The 22,352-nt window shown below is 37.4% G+C and overlaps 1 protein-coding gene across 2 annotated transcripts; it reads right to left on the reverse strand.

The window, feature by feature from the left end:
- Window positions 1-3,524: 3,524 nt before the first annotated feature.
- Window positions 3,525-21,702, reverse strand: LOC100371631 (ATP-binding cassette sub-family C member 9-like). Of its 2 annotated transcripts, XM_085496831.1 has the most exons (30): window positions 21,015-21,696; window positions 20,299-20,535; window positions 18,136-18,333; window positions 17,686-17,838; window positions 15,097-15,252; window positions 13,960-14,094; window positions 13,611-13,773; window positions 13,214-13,254; window positions 12,475-12,759; window positions 11,498-11,686; window positions 11,288-11,366; window positions 11,035-11,140; window positions 10,852-10,950; window positions 10,517-10,682; window positions 10,248-10,385; window positions 9,712-9,931; window positions 9,350-9,561; window positions 9,003-9,239; window positions 7,747-7,904; window positions 7,400-7,492; window positions 6,752-6,854; window positions 6,517-6,630; window positions 6,128-6,239; window positions 5,482-5,612; window positions 5,267-5,345; window positions 4,844-4,952; window positions 4,605-4,708; window positions 4,334-4,467; window positions 4,151-4,213; window positions 3,525-3,983 (listed from the first exon to the last, which is right to left on the reverse strand). In XM_085496831.1, exons 1-30 carry the CDS (start codon window positions 21,618-21,620, stop codon window positions 3,846-3,848), a joined length of 4,758 nt encoding a protein of 1,585 aa, XP_085352957.1. In that variant the 5' UTR covers window positions 21,621-21,696; the 3' UTR covers window positions 3,525-3,845. The 2 variants fall into 2 exon arrangements, 1 of the variants encoding a protein (XP_085352957.1); XR_014928945.1 differs by lacking the exons at window positions 3,525-3,983; window positions 4,151-4,213; window positions 4,334-4,467; ... (2 more) ...; window positions 5,267-5,345; window positions 5,482-5,612 and having other exon boundaries at window positions 6,130-6,239; window positions 6,729-6,854; window positions 21,015-21,702.
- Window positions 21,703-22,352: the final 650 nt, after the last annotated feature.

Consider the following 22,352-nt stretch of genomic DNA (forward strand, 5'->3'; position numbering starts at 1 on the left):
GGTAACTTGTTTTGACTTTGCACGCTGCTGCACACTATAGTTTTGATAGGCAACTTTTCCTGAATTTGCGCACTACTTTTAATATTTTACGGTCAACGTTTCCAACTTTGCACGTTACTTTTAATTGGGGACAATTTTTTTCGAATTTTCACGCTTTTATTCATAGATTCCAGTCAACTTTTTCTGAGTTTGGGTTACATTTATTAGGTTATAGACTTTGCAGGCTACTTTTAATTGAGTGTTGGCTCTTTTTCCTGACTTTGTACGCTACTTTTTTAAGTTTACAGGCAACATTTCTCATACTAGTTTACGTGAAATTTTTCACAACTTTTTCGGTCTTTCCAGCTTCAGCTAATTAATTACAGACGACTGTTCCCGGCATTACACCTACTTTTAATAATAACTTTTTTTTTTATTTTCACGCTACTTTTCATAGTTTCCAAGCAATATTTTTTGACATGGGCGTTCCATTTAATTTCCGACTTTGCAGGCTACTTTCAATAGTTCACGGGCAACTTTCCGTGATTTTGCACTTTACGTTTTATAGATTACGGGAAACTTCATCCAACTATGCACATTGTTTATGGTAGTTTCCGACTTTGCACGCTACACATAATAGGTTACGGTCAACTTTTTATGACTGTGTCATGAATTTGTTTTTGCGTATCTGTTGACCGACTTAATTAGTTGATTATTAGCGAATTGCTGTGTTATGTCTGTCATCGTGTAGGCCTATTTGAAGTTTTGGACGGAACTTGGCTCAGTGGTTTGGAACTAATTACAAGATACCGTCGCTATTCTGACATCCGTAGTTATTAATGTAGTGAACGATTAATCAAAAGATATGACGTATTCAGTACTTAGTGTGATTGGCTTTATGATTGAAGGTTACGCCCAAGAGTCTTTTTACTGTTTTGTAATTGGTTAGAGTTTTGAAAATGAATAAAGAGAGTTTGAGTTGGTCTTGGCGAATACTCCACGACAGACGCAGTCGAGAGTCCGAGAGAGTCCAGGGGCGAGGCTTGAGGCAGTCCAGTCTTGGGCGAGTCTTGGTTCAGCCTTGTGAGAGTCTTGGGGACTTTTCCCCAGGGCGCTGTGTCTGGTAGAGTGCTCGATTGACCGACTAAGACGAGAGTTGAAACGTATTTCGCTGTGTGTGTCTTATTTGACTGTAAAGTTAAAGTGACTTTCCAGATCCCGTACCTCAAGGGGACGCGATAGAGAGACGAGACGAGTCCCCCCCCCTGGCGTGTGGAGACCCCGTGGAGAAGATTTACCCCTGATAACTGTACAGACTACTCATACTAGCTTACAGGAAACTGTCTCAGACTTTGCACATTACTGATTTGGGTTGACGGCTAGCTATTTCTGACTTTTCACGCCCCATTTATTAAGCTAACGGTAAACGTTTACCGAGTTTGCAGGCTACTCATGCTAGTTTGCGGGCAACGCTTTCCGACGTCACATGCTTCTTTTAAATATATTATGTACAACATTTCCTGAAATTGTACACTACTTTAAATAATTTACAAGCAACCTTTTCCGTCTTTTAATACTCACTAATAAACATTCTTCGACTATATGGTAAACTATATGGTAAATGATAGTTATAATAGTATAACAACAAATTCTTTGTTCATAGATCTCACGACATCGTGTCCCGCTACCTTAACTCTATCACGTCTAAAAGTGTAATGTACTATTTCTTATTCTTATTTCTTATTCATCATTGTAATCTGTGTCGTATGAGTGATTAAGATACATTTAATAATATACACTCCGTAAAATAGCGGTACAGGTGAAGCGTCAACCAATGTTAGTGTCCGTCATTACATTAAATAATTAGTTCCCGTTCGAACGCAGTCCGAAAACGGGGACTTATGATTTGACCTCTGTGTGTCCGTGAGTGCGTGCGTGCGTCTGTGCGTGCGTCCGGACCTGTATCTTAGAAATGCCTGGACCAATCACAATCAAACTTCACACATACATCATACATGCTATCATACATATGCACGTCAATTTGTTTCATGATCTGATACAAGATGGCCGAATGGCGGCCATTTTTGTGCTAAAAATCATCAAAATCGAGCATTTCCCGGTTGTTTACAGATGGATTTTGTTCAAACCTTGTATACACGTTGGACATTATAGGACCTTGGTGCACATCATTTTGTTTTACGATCTGATTCAAGATGGCCGAATGGCGGCCATTTTTGTGCTAACAAATCATAAAAAGCAACCATTTCTCGGCTGTTTACTGATGGATTTTGCTCAAACTTGGTATATACATTAGACATTATGGGACCTTGATGCAAATAGTTTTGTTTTTCAGATAACATTCAAAATGGCCGACTGGCGGTCATTTTGTATTAATCAATGTGGTTCTCGTGCCATATCTCCAACTTGTTTTGACTGATTATGTTCAAATTTTAAATATTCATTATACATATTTGTATACACGTTGGACATTATAGGACCTTGATGCACATCATTTTGTTTTACGATCTGATTCAAGATGGCCGAATGGCGGCCATTTTTGTGCTAACAAATCATAAAAAGCAACCATTTCTCGGCTGTTTACTGATGGATTTTGCTCAAACTTGGTATATACATTAGACATTATGGGACCTTGATGCAAATAGTTTTGTTTTTCAGATAACATTCAAAATGGCCGACTGGCGGTCATTTTGTATTAATCAATGTGGTTCTCGTGCCATATCTCCAACTTGTTTTGACTGATTATGTTCAAATTGTAAATATTCATTATACATCATGTCATAGATATATTGGTTTGACGATCCTATTCAAAATGGCCGAATGGTTGTCATTTTTGTACTAAAAAATCATCAAATATCAAGCATTTCTGGCATTTATGGATGGATTTCGTTCAAACTTGGTACATACATTAGACATTACGGGTTCCTGATGCACGTCATTTTATTTTTCAGATTGGATTCAAAATAGCTGACTGGCGGCCATTTTGTTTTAATGATTGGGCTTCTAGAGCCATATCTCTTAAATGCTTTGACTGATTATATTCAAATTTTATATATTCGTTATACATCATGTTATATATATACTGTACATGTATTCAAAATGGCTGATTTTGAATGCTGTTCCAGAGCAATATCTCTCAATATGGACAAGTACTTGTTTGACGATCAGATACAAATATCAATCATTTTAATGTTAAAAAAATCATATTCCTGACATGGTTATATTCCAGCTATATTACTATAAACATAACTATATATCTTAAATTTGATAACTAACGGGGACTGTGCCATGCATTGAATATGTAACAGTCCTAAATACAGGACTACCATTGGAATACTTACTACAGTAAAAAATATATTTAGTTTCTTTTACGTAAGTGAAAAGGGGGTTGTACGGCCATCCTTATTGCGCAAAATAACATCTTTAGAGGACGACTCAACTGCAAATACCTATACCCCTCTGATTCCTCGGACAAGTTACGAATTGTTTGCCATTACATCATAACATAATTAAGTCGAACCAGAAAATTACTCCGACGAGATGTTGTTTTTATTCATGTCATATTACAGTGTATTATGTCCATACTATCAGAAACATAATCTAGAAATACCATGAACTTATATATTTTTACTGGTATAATATGTCCTTCTGTCATTAAAGGATGCTGGACGCAGGCTTAATTGAATTCAGCTGAACTGGACACAATATTACATTAACACAACAAAATTGATAGGTAAATTCTAAATTCCAACAATCTCAAATTTTTGAGATTGACAAGACTTCGTCATATGTCACACATTCTTATTGTCAAAATACAAACTAAATATGTTACATATGCTCATACGTATTTATTTCATCCCTTTCACTAAAGACGAAAATATACTGTCTTCATCTTGTAATAGATTCGCAGGCGTGTCGTATTCCACTATTTTGCCATCACTCAACACGAGTATAGTGTCGGAATCCATGATCGTGGCAACGCGATGCTGAAATATAAGCGAATATTTCTTGATAATATGGCATACACTGTGTTTGATTACAAGAAAAACTTGAAAGTACGACATCCTCGAACGTTTATCGACCAACCAAGACATGAATATGCGTAGATGATATTGGTTCAGTGTTTAAGCATTTAAGGTGTGGGTGTACATACCGCTACTGTTATGACTGTTACACTGTTGAAAGAAGTGGCAACAACGGTCTGAAGAATGGCATCCTGTGGAAAATTATCACGTGTTATTTTGATGTTGATATTCAACGACATACTCTCAGGGCTCATATTCTTGTATATTCTCATGTCATATAATTTATAAACGCTACATTATCGCATACTTACTGTCTGCATATCAATCGAGGCAGTGGCTTCGTCCATAATTAAAATGCGAGCATTTCTCAGGAAAGCTCTAGCTAAACAAAATAACTGCCGCTGACCAACGCTGAAATTTTCTCCATTTTCGGCGACTTCGGCGTCTACAGAATTAAACAAACACACAAAATTGTGTTGACTTTTAATTGTTTTAATGTGTATGATACATGTGATAGAGGCGTGATTTTGCCTCCTGCTCCCCGCAGTTAAATGTTCCGATTTCCTGGAAACAATTTCTTACCGAGTTGGTTATCAAGTTCGGACACCGTTGGTTTTAACTGGGCAATTTCAAGTGCTTCCCACAATTGTGAATCCAACTTCTCCTCGAGTGGATCAAGATTGAACCTTGTAGTGTAAAAATAAAAAAAGAATTCTAGTTAATTAACGCACGCAACTGATGAATGCATGGATATGCTGAAACTTCACGTGATTACGATGCAAGTTTTATCAATTATTGCCAAATAATGGCGTATAATCTACCTGATAGTGCCAGAAAACAACACAGGATCCTGTGGTATAATAGCAATTCTGTTACGAAGAGTCAATAACGGAACTTGGGATATGTCAATACCATCGATAACAATACTACCTAGAAATGAACGTAAGATGCAATGCCACCAATGTAGCAAGTGAATATCACCTTGGTCGCCCAAAATGCACGGGGATTGTTTCCGGCTCAATGCACAAATACTAGTACACAGAAGTGAAGGAAATATTTCATAATCCGCCAGAGTAATTTCGTCAGCAAAGTATAATATATATATATATATATATATATATATATATATATATATATATATATATATATATATATATATATATATATATATATATATATATATATATATATATATATATATATTCAGTGACTTTGGAAAAAATATATAAATATTTGGCAATCACCTTTATAAGTATCTATGAGTCTGAACAAGGCAAGTGTAAGTGAAGATTTCCCGCTCCCAGTCCGTCCACAAATTCCAATCTAAACGAACACAAACACTCGTTACACATTCGTAGTAAGCGATGTATGATATACAATAGAGTAATTAACCCCTTCACGGTACAATCTGAAATATCAATCCGAGATCAGTGCAAATAATTTAGTTCCTAACACTTACCTTTTCTCCAGCTTTGAAATGCACTGTAATATCGCGTAAGACAGGTTCCAACTCTGCAGCATATCGGACGGATACGTCATTGAAGCGAACATCGCCGCTATCAGGCCACGCTAGCGGAGGTTTTTGATTCCCTAAAAAGCGAAAATACATTGGTATATATGTTGTATATATGTTGTCTTCTCAGTGACTCAATCAGCAAATGAAGTAATCTAATTACTGTTTGAAACTTATTTTATCAGATGGAGCCGACCAATGTAATTGTAACACGTGCATATATTATATAATACTATTACATATAAGAATAATTACGCATGTCATTTGCTTTTTGAGTGTCGTCGATTCTCGCAAGCTAGACACTGACAGAAAAAAATGCAAGGGGTTGCAGGGGCAATTCAAGAAACAGAAAAAAATAACAGACAAGACTGCACTGCAAAATTGCACTGTTCACACTCTTCCAGCTACCCCATGATTTCAAATGTTTGACGTCTAACCAAATGGTTGATTTATTTATTCTTAAACTACCATTGCACTTGAATGACATTTGTCGATATATCGGGATATTTTAATTAAAATAAAAGACTCGGCACTGCCCTTTATTGCATGCATGAACTCACCGAAGACTACACCCGCGTAGCCAACCACTCACCTCTGTATGGTTCACTCGGTGTGTGCGTATAGTGCTTAACACGTTCCACGGCGTTCATTTGCATTTCACAATCAGCAACTTGACGAATCAACCAATTAAGATAACCAGCTATCTGAAGATATAGATTGTAGTATCGAATTAAAACGGCAATATCGACGACTTTTATTATTCGTTTTGATATATAGTTCGATATGGCATGTTGAAATTCACACAATTAAGATATATATTTTTTGAAACTGAAAGTGTTTTTTCGATGAAATAGCCAATCATGCAATTTCTCAATACGTACATATAATTCAACATACGCTATGAAGGTTTTCGATTGATCAAACGTAAACTATATAGTATGTAGTTCACGATATGCTAAATATAATAAATCATATAAATACCTGTAATGAATATGAGAGTGCTAAACCCACCAAACTTGGTTGAAGGCCACCAAGAATAGACGCTATCAAGGTACCAAGCCCGGACACAAGAACAATAAAAGCACCGACAAGATCCTACAAATAATACGAGCAGTAAGAATGATTTTTCTGATACGTGTTAACCAATTGTTTTTGAATAATGTGATTACGAATGGAGAAAACACTAAACATACTGAAATATATAACTCCTCCTTACTAGTCTTACGGCTAACCATCTGTTAACACTCAGTAAAAATAGAAATACGATATTATTTGTGTCGATTCTTTCAATTAGAACACGACGAAATCTTCTCTCATCTCTGTTGACAAAAAATAACAAAAATTGGAATGATCTATGCGAAGTTTACCTATTCACGATTAATAATAACATGTAAAAAAAAGCTGCATGGTTAATATTTTACAGGTGGTTGGTAAATAAATGTAAATTACCAAAGCGTAGATATACTAGGTATAACTTATTATGCTAATTTTTTTCATTTAAAAAAAGTTATTGAAATACAATTATATGTATGTACGGGAAAACGATGTTTGCGTATTAAGTGGGTATAAATAGATATGATTCAAAATAGAAACTTTCGGTTCAACTTTATTCCAAAGTAGCCGACAAGGTAGTGGAGGAAACTGTTTGAAATTTGTCACGGCACACACTTCAAGTAGAGGCCTACAAGTTGGCAAAGTTTTATAAGTACCGGATTAATCGTTTCTGAGACTTGGAAGACAAAATAATCTGTTACAGAAGAAGAAGTAAGTAAAGACACAACAAAACAATAGGCCTACAAGCTTTGTTGTAACCCTACTGATATACACACATGACATTTCTGAATACTCAATACACAGGCTGTACCTGTATGCTCTGATTGTGGACAATCCTCCCAACGTTTCAGAGAAGTGGGCGAATACTGGTGATTTGGTTATGCTGTCCAGACGCTGAAGTTCCCTGTGAAAACAGTTAAATGGGTTAACATTTTCCTTCAAGAATACAAACCGGCGATGAAGCATGCGTGTAAGTATCTTTTAAACTGAACTCCCACTTGAAGTGTATTGAGGCTGTTACATAGTGCGTCCCGATCTGTCTGGAAATACAAAGAGGTAGGCAGGCAAACACACGTACTGATATCAAGTCATCGACCAAAAGCGCAACATACACGATCCTACACCGATGTCACATGAACAAACAACAGTTTATTTTACCTGGAGGTGGTTATGAAGTAACTCTGGATGAAGTAGTAAATAACCAAAACAGGTACAACGAAGGCAATAAATATGGGTATCACTAGACTGTTCACTATCACAGCAGCAGCTATTTGAAATATGGTAATCAGAAGACCATTTACTGTTTGCCATATTTTCTACAATAAAAACACATTATTTGTCAGGTTTGTAATAAAACTGAAACATTACTGTAACTGTCTATCTGAAAAGTAAGTGATGTCATGCTATAATATCTTTCAACAAAATATGTCCTCCACTATTTATAGTATTAAAGGCTAACATTCCACCGCAGTGGATATTACGTGATGCGCCGTCCCTTGTATTATCAACTGAGTGGCTCATTGCATACTATATATGACCATATTTAGGCATCGAATTACGTGATTGCTCTATTACTTTCCATTGGCCTTGACATGACATTTTAATGTCAAATTCAGTAACAAAAAATCATGTTACTTTTCCTGTGTTTTGGGGGTTTGTGGCGTAATAATAAAAGTACAATAATATAAACAAACTGAAACAAAGCACTTTTAATGAAGCATTCGCCAAGTTTACTAATTTACGGTAGTCTGCATGAATCGGTATCTGTATCAATACTAGGCTTAAGGTTAGGCCTTATAGTTGCATAGCTAGGGAAACGTGATTGGTGACATTGAAATCTGATCCAGTCTTGTGAGTTATATGAAGAAATGTGCGTGTACATTTTAGGGGTGGTACTTATATCTATATCGCAAACAAACATCATGCATACAAATATTGGGATATCAACATTTGACTTTTTGTCTTTAAAATCCAAATGGGACTTTCGGGTCACGTGTATTTACATTGTGATGATAGTATCCATTTACCCCTTGGATATCTATTGCAAACAAGCACATATAACCTTAGACCTATTGAATATAACACGAGGGACACGTGTGCCAAGTTTAAAAGCATTTGATATTTATTGCGAAAACACATAGTGTGACATCAGGATTTGACTCTTTATCCCCAAAATGTAACCTGCTTTTCCCAATTCGAATATACATACATACATGCATACATACAGCACTGAGCGACCTACCTTTGCGCTAGCGTGTGTAATGAACGGACCCACACCGTCATATTGAATTCAGATTCAATTCTATGCCCTGTAGATCGCACAATGTATCGCATATAATCGACTCCTCGTCCAATATGACGCTTTTAGTGAATATATACAGTTATTTGACAGGCAATATTAAATTCCAACTTACTTGATCAATGATCATAGTGTCATTGGAGAATCTGTTGAGTATGCGACCTACGGGTGTTGTATCAAAGAACCTCATTGGCGCATCGATAATGCTACGGAGCAAGGAAATATGAATTCGTTTGGCAGCGAGCAGTGCTGATATGATCTGAGACGAGTTCCCAAGCACTCCTAATATAATGTATGCGATGGTCAGACCTGTATATCCTCCGATCCAATAACCAAGATCATCGCTGTCATTCTGTTAAAATGCAAAGTAAACAGGGAAATATTAAATGTTTCCAAAATTGTGTGCAATCAATAAAAACAATTTGGGGGCATATATATGTACAGGTATATATGTGAATTCACCTGCACTGTTCCATTGATTGTCACATTGGCTCCACTTTCAGACCATGCAGATAACCAGAAATTAGTCAATGTCAAAGCAGTCGTCTGACTCGCCCATAATGTAATTATAGTAAATACTATCGGTAGCTTGATGGCCTTGGCATAGGCTAGATAAATCTTCCACGACACAGACCCTCGTTCTCTCTCCTCTTCTTCTATAAGAGTCGTCCCAACTGATAATAGACAATAATAATACAATATTTTCTTCAAAAATATGATGCTAAATGGATAAAATGCGATGGGCTGTAAAAATCAGAGAAACACATCAAATTAAAATAACAAAAACAAGAAGTATGCCCATAACTATTCACTATAGACAGAACCTTTTTCCTGCTTTTTTCCTTCTTCAGAAATCATTGACACTTGTTTAATAAGTTCTTTTCGCTCTATAATAGTTAATTCTTCTTCAGTTTCACTCTCTTTTTCAGATTCGGTCTGCAGTACAATCGTTTCCTTCCAATTTCCATACAACTCTGGGTCATGGTTGGCAATCTCGTCAAGACTTCCCTGTCGGTAAATTTTGCCGCCATCCATGACAATGATCTGTATCATACAATGTTGTTATTATTCCCGCATATATAACCATTAAAATGGTGGACAGTGAAATGGGAATACAAATACATACTACAAACAATGCATCCATACGTATTTAAAAAAAAATAGAACACGCGACATAGTTCTTAAAGCTTTTAACTGAGAAGTAATGTAAGATGTAATAAAATATATGATAGCATGATATATATCGCTGGTTTTAATTATCGGTTTTTGGAATACCTACTTTTTTTTAAAGAATATCACCTATTTTTAAAGATGAAAACTATAAGACGTAAATATGTGTAATAGTTCAAGGATAATTAACCTGATTAGCATATTGCAAATACTGCAGCTGGTGTGATACTAAAATGACTGTCCTGTTCTCCTTCATCACAAATCCCAGAATTCCTTCGTGTATCACATGACGCCCGACGTGTACATCTAGAGCTGCTAATGGATCGTCCTGAAATTGAATCGAACATGGCGCTACATTGAATGTAAAAATATGCGCTCTTCGATTTATTTTCATATAGATAGAATAATTTCCTAACGAAATATAGCAATTAAACAGTGAAACAACTTGACTACGCTTACCAGTATCACGATGTCTGTTTGTCCATACATACATCTCGCCAAGCTAACACGCTGCTTCTGTCCTCCGCTTAAGTTGATGCCTTTCTCGCCAATCTCTGTCTTGTCACCCCCGGGTAATATATCTATGTCAGGTTGTAGGGCACAAGCCTCAATAACCTTGTTATATCTGGTTATGAGAGAAAAGAAATAATATCCCATTACGTAATCACACACAAGGACCGATTAATAACGTGCGGGCAATATACAAGCATAAAGTTGACTTCTACATATACATGTACCTGAAAGGTTATGTAAGGTGTATTGGGAGTTAAATAATAAACTAATTGCTAACTTACCTTTTTTTGTTAAATGGTTCGCCAAATAAAATATTATCTTTTAGGGTAGCATTCTGCAACCAAGCTTTCTGTGAGGCATATGCGACTTTGTTCTTTTTCCTGAAAGTAAAATCTAAACTGTAAATGCTTGTCTTTAAAATATACAACATGTGAATGCAAGGGGCACGCAAGTGTAGTACATACTTATTAAACAGAATGCTGCCTGATAGTGTCGTCATCTCGCCTAACATTGCTGACAATACAGAAGATTTCCCGCTACCCACCAAACCAACTATTAGCGTCAGTTTCTCTGTAATTAAACGAAACAATGTAATCGTAATAATATTAATATTTATATAATTCTGTTCATTGAAAGATCCGTCTCATATGTTGGCTTATTTTATGTAACGGATTTTACATTATAATGCAACTTTGAAATACAAGGATAAACTGTTACCTGCTGGGATTGTGAGGTTGATATCACTGATAGCTGCCACTGGATTATCAACATCCCATGAATATGAACCATTCTTTATCTGTGATTAAATGTACGTCTTTGATTTATTAGTTATTAATATATAATATTCATGACATGATATACGTAGGATTTATATTAAATATTGTTCATGAAGACTTGCACAAACATCGTGCACAGAGGCTTTCTTACCATAAGAGCTACGTTGTCAGAAAGTGTGTTTGCACGTTCAAAGTCCCCTAATGATGTTTCTTGATCGAACGTACCATAAGCTTCTTTGCTAGTACGTCCACCAGTCAGTAGTTTGTCATCGTCCTCGTCATCGGCAGGTACGAGGGTAACTTTTTCATATTTGAAAGGTTTCTTTTGTACCTTGGCGTCCTTACAATACAATGGATACAATTATTTAAATATCTCCATTTATTTTTACATTTGCCCGGGATGAGACTTTTTACAAAGAGGTGAATTTCATGAAAATAAATATCTAACAAATTACGAGTTAGCTTGATAAATTGTATGACCACCATTTTCCCAATCATGATGGATAATATCGGCAACATAGTTGAACAGAAAAGTGACATTTTCCGTGGTGTAAATAAAATAAATAAAAGTATCTTCCAGTATTTTACAATAATAACATATTATATCCTGTTCTGGTGCATTAGTATGCCTACCTAGTTCATAGTTTGAAATATGCGATGAACCTCTAAATATGGATATTTAAGAATACAAAACTCAAGTAACAGCCTTCTAACTAATTGATTTCATGATGCAATGTGCTAATAGTCTAGTCGTGGTTGTAATTATGGTTAACAGTGTTCATGATTCTCTGAACAAAGATATTTACAAGATATTATCAGTGTTGCCTAAACATTGGTTTCGCCACACCTTCTAAAAATGTCGACGACTAAGCAACAGTTCAACATTGTACGCCCAGTTTACACGTGTTACTGGTCGTCTCGGAATATCATTATAATGAATATCTGTGTTGTTTTTATGCCTAAAATCCTCTCAGAACGGAAGCAGCATTTGCTGTTTAATTCGTTCTTAATATAAAACTGAACTTTTTCTATTTGTGGTGTGTAATAAAACACCCCATATTTCACTGACATTATTTTAAAAAATAGCGATTATACAAATACGTGCATTTTTACATCACATGTGATTACCTCTTTACTGTCCACAAAATCGTCATCCTCGTCGTCGTCATATTCATCTCGGAATTGTTGCTCTGCTGAACATAACACATCACGACCATCGTGGTTTTCTTCGATCTCTGGAGCCACGAAAAACTTTTGTAATCGTCCAACACTGACAATAGCATTGACCGTGAAAGCTATTGTCATCGGGAGCAGATACAATGGTATTATGAGTTGTTGGAACAATGCCAGTGACGAGAATGCTAGTTCGGGTGTCAATGGCAAAGGGCTCACAAGCGAGTAAACTGCGAAAGACTGTACACAGAAGGAAATTATCGGAGGAGAAATAAATGATATGACACTTGTGAAAAAGGATGCTGTCAACCAATCAAGTTTGAAGTATTATACACATGGAACGTTATTCTGTATTTCTAATTTCTGAGACAAGCACTCTCAGAATGATCTCACTACTCCTTTATTAGACCGTTTTGCAAATGGTCGTCGAGATCTCGCTGACGGCGAGAGACCCACGCGACTTTATTCATTCCCCAAATGGAGTGCATTTCTATGCCGCCATCGCGTCCAAATACCATTGGTCAGCGGAACTGTGGACGCAATGGCAACAGAGAATGGAACAAACCCAAGTCGCGTGGTTCTCTCGCTCTAAACGAGATCTCGACGACCATTTACGAATAATGTCAATTAACTCACTGTAACAATATAATGATTGTCTTTTGACAAATAACAACAAAAGCACTGCTCTACTTACTATAAGAGTAACAGTCACGGGCGTGGCTTGGGTGATAAAGTCTGTAAAAAAAACATGAAAAGAGTTAAAAGTTCTGCATTTTATTATGACGTTTTCGTAATATATTGTAATATTTATAGCGTGGGTTACTCGATGTCTCTGTATTTGTTACATAAGTTTCAAACAAAAACAAACTCTAAACAACACTTCTGAAATCAACAATTTGTATTCACTATGATAACAAATATTGCAGTAGAAGAAATGAGATTGCAGAAGTTACAGTGATAAAAAGAATGTCGCCTGTAGTATAAAAAAAACAATCCACAATACACTAAATTTAACTGAAATGACATCAAATGCAACAACACGCATTAAACACCTATTATAGTATGACACAATGTATAATTGGTCTGCTTACTTGTAGCAATCAAGAATCCACCCAGCTTTAGCATCTTCTTCACTTCTCTTTTACGCACTTGTTCAATAGCTGAACAAAAGATTTCTTCCCATCCATATAACTTCAACAACTTCATCCCTTGCAATAATTCGTTAGATTTTTTCAAACGATTATCCGAAAATTTCTAATAGGAATACAATTGACGGGTATGTGTTTTAGCGTTTAGAGCTTATGCTCACGGGTATACCTGGGACATTACCCACGGCTAATGATCTGACTAACGAGAAACTTGTCAGAGGTCATCGCGGCCATACAGTTATGAGTATAGGGGATTATATCGATTTCCCATTAAGCATTCTTATATACATACCAAGACGTGCTTCTGTATTGTTGACATAGATCCGCCTAGCTTGAATTGTATGGGTGTTGTGATCAGGAACACAGAGGCACCAATCAACGCGGCATAGCCAAGTTCAATGTATAGAAGAACTAGGATAATTATTAACTGCAGAAGTGAAAATACCAATAGCAGATTCAATATATGTACGAGATTTGTAGTCGTAGTCTGTCTCACGTGTATACATATAGCTAAACTGGCATTGTCATATCCCTTGCAACACTTTGGGAAACCTGATGAGCGAGCCGAGCAATAATTTTCAATATCATGCCGAATCCTGTTTGACCATATTTGGACAAACGTATTCCTTTTATAGAGTTCGAGAGACGCGCACTAGGTCCAGTCAGATAAAGGTACATTACGTTGCCAGAGATGACATACGTCATTAGTTTCAATTGATATTGACAGTGCAGAATTTTGCCGTTATGTTGTGGGCTTTGCCCTTGTAAAACATCAATCACATTCACTTTCGCGCTTCTTTTGATGTTGTGAACGTTTGAATAAATGGTATTATTTTACATCTGTCACCACAACGCCATAAGTTACAGCGTATTTTGCGGTATTTTACGGGGTATTTTCATTCTACCATATTAGGAAATGCGAATTCCAAATATGGAATGATTACGCGTGTAAGCGCCCTCTAATAATAAAAACAAAACATGGTTGCCACCAGAGTTTGACCGAACTCCACCCAATGAAGTACACTGATTCTTTTCTAAACTTTTTGGATTTCGGCATTCCCATGGTATATCTTTGGAAGGAAAAGATGTATAATAATAAGCTTATTACGAGAACACCTCAAAGTATGCACTCAGACAGTACGTCGCGCATCGACTTCCGCTGATCGTCGGTCGATAATTCAGCTGTACTGTCTTCGTGCATACTTTGAGGTATCCTCGTAATAACCTAATAGTAATAAGAACAATAACAGAGAAAATAAAACAGAAGTAGTTCAAAACAATTGAGTTTCTCTTAACGGACCCTATATGATAAAAACCTTTATGGACTAGAAATGGCTTTTGTGGTCCACGGTCACAAACTTCCGCCGTACGGCATCGGGCCGCAAAAGCCGTATTTCGTCCATAAAAAATAGTTCGCACAATATTCTACCTGAAATGGTATGGACCACAATAGATGTACAAATATATACCACCAATAAAGGGAGGTTGCGTCGACGGACATGTGGTTGGTAATTAGGCCCATAGTCATGTCACCACTGGTCATCGTCCAACTAGACAGACGTAGAGATTTCTCGTATACGTGGTTCTGTAGTAAAAAGTACAATTATTTTTATTATTTGTTCTATACCCTTAAGAAAAATGTTGTTAAAAGTGTCTAAAATACCCCCAGCTTTTAGTGCATAATGTATACGTACTTTACCATGATTGCTTAAAATAAATAAAGTCTTTGTTTTTATTTTTGGGGTCATGTCTTGTATCAGTGTGCCATTATTACAACATAGGCTATTTCCACTGCGCCATTAACATTAATTATTTCCTAAATTCGCTGGTACTATAAAGCGAAAAAAGCATAATGAAGGAACAGGTCGTGCAGTTCGGCCAGCTTTGAAAAATAGCGAAAGTGAAACATTGCCAATCTTAGTTGGATTTGACATTTTGACATTTTTTATAACTGACAATTAGCGGCGATCGATGACTGTGACCGAGATCTGAGAATTCTACTTAGTTAGTGAATGTTTACCTGCAGTGCTGTTCATACTGAATTAGTGAAGGTTTACCTGCAGGGCTGTCCGTACTGAGTTAGTGAAGGTTTACCTGCAGGGCTGTCCGTACTGAGTTAGTGAAGGTTTACCTGCAGGGCTGTCCGTACTGAGTTAGTGAAGGTTTACCTGCAGGGCTGTCCGTACTGAGTTAGTGAAGGTTTACCTGCAGGGCTGTCCGTACTGAGTTAGTGAATGTTTACCTGCAGTGCTGTTCGTACTGAGTTAGTGAATGTTTACCTGCAGGGCTGTTCGTACTGAGTTAGTGAAGGTTTACCTGCAGGGCTGTTCGTACTGAGTTAGTGAATGTTTACCTGCAGGGCTGTTCGTACTGAGTTAGTGAAGGTTTACCTGTAGGGCTGTTCGTACTGAGTTAGTGAATGTTTACCTGCAGGGCTGTTCGTACTGAGTTAGTGAAGGTTTACCTGCAGGGCTGTTCGTACTGAGTTAGTGAATGTTTACCTGCAGGGCTGTTCGTATTGAGTTAGTGAATGTTTACCTGCAGGGCTGTTCGTACTGAGTTAGTGAATGTTTACCTGCAGGGCTGCTCGTACTGAGTTAGTGAAGATTTACCTGCAGGGCTGTTCGTACTGAGTTAGTGAAGGTTTACTTGCAGGGCTGTTCGTACTGAGTTAGTGAATGTTTACCTGCAGGTCTGTCCGTACTGAGTTAGTGAAGGTTTACCTGCAGGGCTGTTCGTTTTGAGTTAGTGAATGTTTACCTGTAGGGCTATTCGTACTGAGTTAGGGAAGGTTTACCGTCAGGGCTGTTTGTACTGAGTTAGTGAATATTTACCTGCAGGGATGTTCGTTTTGAGTTAGTGAATGTTTACCTGCAGGGCTGTTCGTACTGAGTTAGGGAATGTTTACCTGCAGGGCTGTTCGTACTGAGTTAGTGAATGTTTACCTGCAGCGCTGTTCGTACTGAGTTAGTGAAGGTTTACCTGCAGGGATGTTCGTACTGAGTTAGTGAAGGTTTACCTGCAGGGCTGTTCGTACTGAGTTAGTGAATGTTTACCTGCAGGGCTGTTCGTTTTGAGTTAGTGAAGGTTTACCTGCAGGGCTGTTCGTTTTGAGTTAGTGAATGTTTACCTGCAGGGCTGTTCGTTTTGAGTTAGTGAATGTTTACCTGTAGGGCTATTCGTACTGAGTTAGGGAAGGTTTACCGTCAGGGCTGTTTGTACTGAGTTAGTGAATATTTACCTGCAGGGATGTTCGTTTTGAGTTAGTGAATGTTTACCTGCAGGGCTGTTCGTACTGAGTTAGGGAATGTTTACCTGCAGGGCTGTTCGTACTGAGTTAGTGAATGTTTACCTGCAGCGCTGTTCGTACTGAGTTAGTGAAGGTTTACCTGCAGGGATGTTCGTACTGAGTTAGTGAAGGTTTACCTGCAGGGCTGTTCGTACTGAGTTAGTGAATGTTTACCTGCAGGGCTGTTCGTTTTGAGTTAGTGAAGGTTTACCTGCAGGGCTGTTCGTTTTGAGTTAGTGAATGTTTACCTGCAGGGCTGTTCGTACTGAGTTAGGGAATGTTCACCTGCAGGGCTGTTCGTACTGAGTTAGTGAAGGTTTACCTGCAGGGCTATTCGTTTTGAGTTAGTGAATGTTTACCTGCAGGGCTATTCGTACTGAGATAGGGAAGGTTAACCTGCAGGGCTGTTCGTACTGAGTTAGTGAATATTTACCTGCAGGGCTGTTCGTTTTGAGTTAGTGAATGTTTACCTGCAGGGCTGTTCGTACTGAGTTAGTGAATGTTTACCTGCAGGGCTGTTTGTACTGAGTTAGTGAATATTTACCTGCAGGGCTGTTCGTTTTGAGTTAGTGAATGTTTACCTGCAGGGCTGTTCGTACTGAGTTAGGGAATGTTTACCTGCAGGGCTGTTCGTATTGAGTTAGTGAATGTTTACCTGCAGGGCTATTCGTACTGAGTTAGGGAAGGTTAACCTGCAGGGATGTTTGTACTGAGTTAGTGAATATTTACCTGCAGGGCTGTTCGTACGTGCATTCCTTTCGCTGTGATGATAAACATAGAGTACTGCATCGTGAACGATTTTAACATGGTTGATATAAACATGATAGTTACCAGCACAAACCCATTACTGAAGAAATCATTCAGGGTTATATAACCCGTTCCCTGTAAGTGAGATATGATATAAATACATACACGTGTTATAACACAGCTCAATTGTTAGATTCCCAACTAAAATAGTTGGAGATAAATTAAAATTTTGCAATAATCACCAAACTACTGGATATACGTAAGTCGTCTACATTTGGATGGAGAATCATCACTGGAAACGAGTGTTGGAATAATACTTTGCTGACTCGTATCACTGTTCAAAATCTCGACATATAAACAAATATGTTCACCATAAAAATCAATCTTCAAATACGTCGAAACTCTTGAATACGAAAATCAAGATGATCTTACCTCTTCGTTATCAGATTCAACGGAACCATAATAGATTTCTGTGGCATACGCCACAACGCCCCCTAGAGCAACTGGGCCAACAAACCCAAACAAATTACTAAGTAAAAGCAGAGCACCCGAGAGAAAATACTCCGTTCCATAAGCATTGAACTGTGTCCTCCATAGCGAAGGTATCACGCCCTTCTTGGCGGCACGTGCCTACAAGAACAATTAGGTTGATATTTTTGTAACGAGTTGTAATCCATTGATGGTGTCGCTAATCGCACGCTGGCGTCGTTAAGTCATTGGGAACGGTCACGGGACAGATCACAGGTGGTGCTCGTCAATTAATACGACCTCAATAACGCTGACACCAAATGCACTATTGCGCAATTCCCTTATAAAGCAGGAGGGTCGTCACCAGCGCACGCGCGGGAAGTGAGTCCCAAGCGATGATAACAACACATGCTAAAAACGCAAAGGCTCATTGTTTGTAAACAATGACACGCTATCGCCACCTGACGCATGCGTAGGTAATGACTCCCCCGCTTTAATTATATAGGGCAGTTGTTTTGTGGATATAAACATAATTACTTGGCTCATTTTCACCCAAGTATGGCCGTACAGATAAATACCATTTTAGTTTTTGCCCAGTCAGCCATAATTTCGATTTGTAATGAGGTGGACAGTAAAGTCGACCTAAGGCTGTATTTTACACGGTCAACGTCAACCGCATTTGAATATATAGTCACAGTCCTCCTAACAAAGTACTATGATATAGTATAATTGTTACTAAAAAAATTGTTTGTAAGATTATGCCAACTTGAACAGCTTAAATTATTAATTTTTGTTTTTGGTGTTTTGTATGGAATTCATTTTCACTTATTTGTTATGAGTTAAATGTAAAATATAGTAAAACGGTGTATTCGCTGGATATATTTTCACTGAACCAACCAGCGAAAATAGCGAAATTGAATTCTGAATAAAGTATTTTACAGTACATGGAATTCGAACGCGCGCTGCGTGATGGCGCTGTTTAGTTAATTACTGTGAATGTATGTTTAAGGTAGAGATGCAGGTATATGGGCACTTAGGAGTGAAATGTTTTTTTTTTGCTTTTTATTATCCAAACAGTCTTGGCTATAGACTGTTAACATTTTGTAGAATTGTGAATAGTGGAACATACTCAAAAAACAATTTTAAAATATAGATAACAGGTGCAAACATTATCTCTTTTGAATACCAGTGCTTAGCAAGATTTAGCAAGGCTGTACATAAATAATAAAAAAGAAACATGGTGAAAAAATAAGAAATGACGAAATCTCCATATTATGCACTATAATTAACTTTTAACAAAACGATAATACATTTAAATTTGGAACTGTTACAGCCATTTTAATTATGAGCATTAGCAAATTTCTTACTGAGTGAATTGTTATGCAAATTAGCAATTATCTCAGCTTCTTTTTAGTGCACATCCCAGAACTTAAAAAAAAAATAGCTCCTAGACGCTTTGACCTTTTGTTTTGAAATTTTCACAAATGATTAACAATGTGTTTATCTTCAAAACGCCGTCGGTGCAACAGTGTTACAACAATCGTACAGACAACTAGCCTGGGTGTTAATTTATGCATAAACTTGAAGTAGTGAAATTTGAGCTGCTGCCCTGCAAAATTGACAACTGGTAGACACTTTCCAAGACGGCACTTTCTTCATAGTAAACAGATGTACCCATAAACCAATTTTGACAGGAAACAGAAGCATGGTTTAGAAGCCATTTTTTTTTAATCATTTCTGACCAAAAAAGCACATGCGTATTTCTACTACAGTATTCATAAAACAATACTAGCAAATTTTAAAAATTCATACAATAAGCTTTCCGAAAATATATAGTTTTGTGGACAAGGGAGGTCATCTTGGTTTCCTAATTAACTAATTAAAATACCTGTCAGGTAAACTGCATCTCTACCTTAATCGATACATCATGATCCATTAACTGACACTCACTCAAGTTCACGTGGAGTTCAACCACGTGTCAACAATTGCGTTTGCCGTACGTATAAGTAAACACATCAAAGTCAACATGACATTGATTCGAGTCGACTAAAGTGACCTAGTTTCGAATATCATTGAAGATGAATATATTTTAAATTTCTTTCCCGAAACTTTTTAAGATAAACAAACCTTCTCTTTCTCATAAGCTTTCAAGAAACATTGGTACTGATGTTTGTCACCGTGACTTTCCGGAAGAACGCCGAGATCGTCAATTTCCAGTGGTTGTTTATATCCAACTTTCAATAACCAACCAAGCCACTGGAAAGACGCACGTGAAAGTAAACTTGTATACTCGTGAATGAAAAGGAGATTCTTTTTCTTGGTGTCCCGTGGTAAATATTCTTCAATGTAACACCATCTGAATATCTGAAACAGAATTATGATTGCATGAGTGAAGAAAATAGTAATCACTATCCGCATATTACATTTGGTAACATTTGACCACAGTAGAAGGACTGTAATTTGACCTCTGTGATATGTATCTGTGCTGGCTAGCTTACCGACCTAACCGCTAAGATATTTTGAACAATGATCTCACTGTGTGACCTTTATCTGCGCAAATAAAGAGGCGTTGTACTTGTTTGTCAAAAATAACATGAATACGCGTACAAATACGTAAGGGGTCTGTCTTATATTGATCTATAAAAAGCTCGTCAACGTTATGTGACCCCCGCCCCTTGGTGGTAATAATCACTTTGGTTGTTTCCCACTGCTCCAGCGAAAAGTTGTAATTTGAACAATAGGTTGCCATCAAATAATGATTAAATTACACAGGGTAAAATCAAGAGATAAAAGTGATAAACAACTAAGGGCTATACGGCAACGCATAAGTATTCAGACCTTACCTTAGTCCTGATTACATTGAGTTCAATTAATACGTAAGTAAAGTACAATGCCAGTAACACGATAGCTATATCAAAACGTAGAACTTCTAAACCAGTTGCTCCTTGGTAATCCAAGTTGATTAGAGTGATAACCTGGCCACCAATTAACAGAATCCAATATAGCAGTAATAACCAGACTAGATGTGGTCGATTCCAATATTCCATGTGATGGTAATAAACTAGGAATATAAACCCGTTAAGAAATGCCAAAGCTTGTGGTATATACAGGTGAGGCTGTGTCGGTCCATCTCTCGATAAATCTGTTAGAATTCCCTCTCCTAGTGCACACAACAGAACAAACCAAAGAACAATCGACAGAGTCCATCGTACGTCGTGTCCAGGAAACTGTAACAATATATTTGAGAAGTAGTGACGTAAGTTTGTGAAACAAGACAATACTATGAGGACAATAGACGCCGCCACCAGGTAGAACAGATTAATCGCCGCATTGACGAGGTCAACAAAACATGCACTGTGAATGGTGCTTTCATGGTCCCAGGCAAATTCCCTTGCGTCACTTTCGGCTGTACCGTTTGTTCCTCCACAGAACCACGATGCTAGAAGCATATTGTGTCTAGTCACGGCGGAACGTGTATGTTCAACGTGACCGTGGACGCGAATCTTTCAACCTGTAAAAAATTACAGCGGTGGTTGTATGAGATGTCTGCTATTTGAATAGTATTTCGATGTGACGACATGCACAGCAAAACCGCTGACTCATAGCTAAGATAAACCTCGACTACAAGAAATTACCATAACACTAATAGTTTGCGGTTGGGTGAACGCGAAAACACCACATTTCGCGGTTACAGGAGATTTCGCGTTAACACCCCCATTTCGCTATTTTTTTTATTTAATTTTAAATTTAAAAAGAAATAAATCACCCAGACTGGGCCAGTCTACTTTGCTGTGATTAGTTTCGCCGTGGGTGGCTTTGGTAGTGAGTAGGGCTTTATCACGGTAACTGGTTCTTTCATCGGATTTGATAATTAATGTTTTATGTGTCATGAACAACTGGTGTTAAAATAGAAATACCACTCCTACGAGATGTTAATTTGTCCTCGTGGTTTGTGCAGTTGCTCTGGCAGTCCCTAAATAAGACCCATGCTCTGATAATGCCCCCATATATAGAATGGGCCTTGCATCATACATTCTTGTTATACTGCTTAGTGATGAGCTTATTGGTATTGCAGAATAAAAATGGAAATTATAGTATGAAACAAATGTACAACTAATTCTTAGCAATGAAATAAAAAAAAATTATGTGTATATTCGGGTTAGTTAGTTTAGGTGCGACTT

This window comes from Saccoglossus kowalevskii, chromosome 3 (genome assembly GCF_978046115.1).
Source record: "Saccoglossus kowalevskii chromosome 3, keSacKowa6.1, whole genome shotgun sequence".
NCBI lineage: Eukaryota > Metazoa > Hemichordata > Enteropneusta > Harrimaniidae > Saccoglossus > Saccoglossus kowalevskii.